The sequence below is a fragment of the Lygodium microphyllum genome, chromosome 21, assembly GCF_053477565.2.
Source record: "Lygodium microphyllum isolate KBCC chromosome 21, Lygodium_microphyllum_v1.1.10, whole genome shotgun sequence".
Taxonomy (NCBI): Eukaryota; Viridiplantae; Streptophyta; class Polypodiopsida; order Schizaeales; family Lygodiaceae; genus Lygodium; species Lygodium microphyllum.
The window spans coordinates 70,394,590-70,399,178 of NC_141155.1; the positions used below are offsets into that span (position 1 = coordinate 70,394,590).

At 43.0% G+C, this 4,589-nt stretch overlaps 1 protein-coding gene across 1 annotated transcript; it reads left to right on the forward strand.

The window, feature by feature from the left end:
- The first annotated feature begins 1,385 nt into the window (after positions 1-1,385).
- On the forward strand, positions 1,386-4,268 carry LOC148018122 (uncharacterized). The gene is made up of 3 exons (XM_087662274.1): positions 1,386-1,836; positions 2,538-3,028; positions 3,597-4,268. The coding sequence occupies exons 1-3, from the start codon at positions 1,583-1,585 to the stop codon at positions 4,037-4,039; spliced, it is 1,188 nt and encodes a 395-aa protein (XP_087518400.1). The 5' UTR covers positions 1,386-1,582; the 3' UTR covers positions 4,040-4,268.
- The last annotated feature ends 321 nt before the right edge of the window (positions 4,269-4,589 follow it).

The window sequence follows — 4,589 nt, forward strand, 5'->3', positions numbered from 1 at the left end:
AGTACGAAGTAGTGACTAAGTGCACACTGTAATAAAAAACACTAAAGGAGAAATTAATAGAAATCACTTCCCATGTGTGAACTCTAGCCTATATCTCTCTGACTCACCAAAGACAGGTTTGTTTTTACCATTGTTTCACAATCATTACTTCTACATGTGAAGGTCTTATCATTTAGTGGTAAAAATTTCTTATTTTGTCTTTTTATTTCTATACATTTTCCTTGAGTGCCATTTTATTAAAAGTTGTTTTTTTCTTATACTATTAGTTTCACATTCTTAATGGATCATAGCTCTTAATGCTCCATGTTTCCCCCTCTATATTTGATAAGACCATATCCAATGCCTTTTTTTGAAATAACATGCACACACAGACCTTGAACACTTAGAAGGGGATGTTTCCCCTTCAATATTAGCCAAGAGAGCCATGCTAGCATTATTCCTATGCAGAAATAGGACCATTCGCAATCCAAACAAACAATGGCACTTGATCTGTTGGGGACCCTCGTCCTCCTTGACCTAGTAAGAAGGAGGAAGCAATGATTGTGACTTTTACAAAGATGCAATGTGAACATAGGTGTCTAACCAAGTGATGCCCCAACAAGACTAGAACCCACAACCTTATGATTACAATCCCAAAGTCTCACTACAAGTAAGAAGGAGGAAGCAATGATTGAGTAAAGCCTAGACTTTTACAAAGACACAATGTGAACATAGGTGTCCAACCAAGTGATGCCCCAACAAGACTAGAACCCACAACCTTATGATTACAATCCCAAAGTCTCACTACAAGTAAGAAGGAGGAAGCAATGATTGAGTAAAGCCTAGACTTTTGCAAAGACACAATGTGAACATAGGTGTCTAACCAAGTGATGCCCCAACAAGACTAGAACCCACAACCTTATGATTACAATCCCAAAATCTCATTGCAAGGCCATCACCGTTGGGATAGCATTGGCTATTAAATGTCTTTCTTTCTAACAACTTCTCAACCTTCGATTCAAATTCCGTAATAGCATTGGCTTTTACAATTTACAAGTAGGACTATTGGAAAAGCCTTGTTTCCAATGAGATTGTGTAAGATCAGGTTGTTTGTAGGGGCCGGAGGAAGATGCAAATTCTAAATTCCAATTAGCTTGTCCCTTCATTTCCGAGGTCTAATTGTAGAGAATTTGGTTATAAAGCCTGACCACTGAGACCAGTGGTGTTTCACGTAGTAGATTGGTTCAATCGATTGCTATAAAAAGTAAGGGCTAGTAAAATAAGGTGTTGACAAGAATTAAATAGTGCATTGACTTCGGAGACTTTGATATGAACCATTCAACCATGCAAGACCATTCAAGGTCTTTGATAGTGCGTCATCCATGTCTAGAAATCATATCCCAACTGAAGAAATCAGGAACCAGGAGCTGTTCACGTCTCCATGATAAATACAACAGAGTTCCCAGCTGCCTCGGAAAGTATCGTTTGAGAGAGAGAGACGCATGTCTGTGATTGTAATCGCCCGCTCGTTTGAGAGTGAGCGACGCATGTCTGTGATTGTAATCGCCCTCTCCTCCTTTCCATTCTCCAGCAGCATATAGTGATGCAGTCCAATCCCGGCTCCCATTGGGAGCTCGAAATTGGGGCTGCCGACGACCTGCAGTCTGCCATCGATCATGCGCGTGCATGCGGCGGCTGCTGCTGCTGCTGCTTCACTTCATTCTCCTCCTCCTCCTCCTCCTCCTCCTCCGGCCCCTCCCCCTCCTCCAGCTCCTCCTCTCTGGCAGGCCGCGCCCTGAGTTCTACTATCTCCTGGATTCACAGGAAAACCGCCGATGTTCTCAACGATTACCCTACGTAAGTTCCCTCTCTTGATAATTGCACTGATCATGATCTCAGTAGTGCAGCATCAGCACATGAGAGAGAGTTCTATATGATGCATTTCAAGCAAAACATCTGAATGTCCCTCAGCCAGGCACAATATGAGGCCATAAGAAGCAGGCATGCATCCCCATTGTAATAATTTAATACACATGCATTTATCAGGGTGAGCAGTGATCAGGCTATCAGCTGGTGTGTAGCCCTTGGCATGAAGCTAGAATATCAGAATCAGTGGATGTGTAGCTGAGAAATCTGCACATGCCCTCACATAATTGGCTGCATAGCTTTCACCTCCTCATTATATCACCATGGCTGCCCCTCCATTTCGTTCTAGCAGCCAACAGTTGACGTGCTAGGCTGTCAAGGAAGATCTCTTTGGGATCTACTAATTAAGGAATTTTACAGATTCTAGCCTGCTGCCATAGATAGGTTGCCCTTCTCTAGTGCATGTTTCACCTTTGTCTCATCATTATCTCATCTTTATCTGAATCTTGTCATTTGTTGGCCATCGTTCTTGTCAGAATCATCATTATCACTACCATCATTGTCATCAACAGGGCTGCCATCATGATTTGTCATCTCCTCATCATCACTGTCATTGTCGTCTCATCATCATTGTAATTGCTGCATAGCTATTCGTGTTGTTCATCGTTATTCTTGCAACTTGTCTGAGGCAGGCAAACACCACCAGATGCGCCTGGTCGAGTGGTTGCACGCTTGATTGTCACCATTTTCATCATAGCAGGGGCAATCTCGACCATCACAATTGTCTATGAGAACTCCCTTCCCTCCCGCACTGTGAGACATTGGGGCAGCCATTACTTGCTCACTCTACCAACCACTCAACAAAATTACCCCAACCTTCTCTGCCCTTGCAACAAGTCAGGTATTCCTTGGCCTTATTATGTCAAGTTCTACTGGATAAACCACACACATGGGCAAAAAGATGGCAGTTGGAACAGATACCCGATCATGAATTATACGGACTTCTGCCATCCCTTGCAGCTAATCTCTGTCAATAAAACATCTGGATTATGGCTTCAGGGGTGCTATTCAATGGGAACGCTCCTTACAGCATACACTAACCAAACTCAAAGGACCACTGTGCCAACTAATACAGTCACAAGCCCCTCAAACTTGGCTCACATCATCAGCACAGCCATGCAAGGTGCGACTATTTGATATCTTTGAGCTGATATATTGGCAATTATGTGCGCTTAGGTAACCAGAAGTGATAGGTTTTACATGCATTATTGAATGTTTGGTCCCGATAAGCCTTAAACCGTTTAAACAAGGAGCAATATTCCTGTAAAGTTCGGATGCTATCATAGACATTGTTAGGATCCCACTTGCCCTCATCTGAGTCAATCTTGAACATTGTTATAAAAGCCTGAGTATGAGGAAAGCACATGGTCCTCAATATTGAGAAAAAGTTCCGAGTCAGTCCTTGGTGAGAAAACATGTGCAAGAGGTAAAGAAGATTGCTAGTTTTTTGGGGCATAAGAACATCTGTTACTTCTTTTTGTGCATCTCCCCTTCAAGATAAAAATCTGAGTTAGTCCCTCATGAATATCAGAAAAACTCCAAGACAGTTCCCAATGCTGAGAAAACCTGAGCATAGGAAAAGTCTAGTTGTCATGGTGCTTTCTTGGGTCGGAAATGCAGCAATCATAGCCAGTCCTTACTGACTGGATTGATTGGTGTCCTGCTGAGAGGTGTTTTGTGGGTTGTGACAGATAATGTGGATGAAGTGTTTGGGGAGTACGCCTTCCTCTCTGTTAGCTCTCTACCAGACTGGGAGCAGCTCCTGGCAGTAAAACAGATGTTCAGCAGGGCAGCTCACAGGTTTGTGGTAAGCACAGAGTCAGTGGGAGGTGCAAATGCGACCAATGAAGTGTATTGGAAGTTCTTTGCACGAGATTTCTACACTAGTCCGGTGACAGGGGAAAGGACCTACGCTATGGACTTGACAGGATACAGAGCTCTTGTGATAGAGCTGAATTGGACAGTGTATGTGAATCAGTGCAGCCCTCCTTACTGCGACCAGGTCGTGCAGAATTCCTTTGTGAGGCGCTTCCTGACTGCCATGTATGAGGTGGGTGGGTTTGCAGCTGTGATGATGGTGTTCTTGAGGGGGGGTGCTTGGCCTTGCATCCGATATATGAATGGCTGGCCTTGACGATATCATTGCCCACTGCAGATCCTCCACTACCCATTCAAGAAAAAAATCACCAAAGCCATACTTCTACAGACCTTTGCCACAGTCATATTTCTACGGACCTTTCTCACAGATGTGGAAGTATAGTTTTATTTCATTAGCATTGCCATTTAGGGCATATGCTTGTATGGTGGTGCCACGACAAGGTTTTACATTTTCTCAAAAAATTACTCATTGTTAATTTAATTAAGCGGTCCACTTGTCTTGATATTTGTGGATATTTTGTTTTTCAAGAAAGAAGAGTTTATTTTAGAAAATTAAAAAAAATCACACACACACACACCCGCACGCAAGCGCGCGCGCGCACACACACATACTCTCTCTCTCTCTCTCATGGAGAAAAAAAGGGCAAGTATGATAGTGTGCCCTTGCTTTTGAATGTCAAATACTGATTTGTGTTGATGGTATATTTACATTGCCAATGAATTGAGGGCAAGTTGGTTTACGCTTACAATGTATGTGTGAACTCGAATTAAGTTCAATTCCTAGGGAAGGATCGGCCTTGATTTAC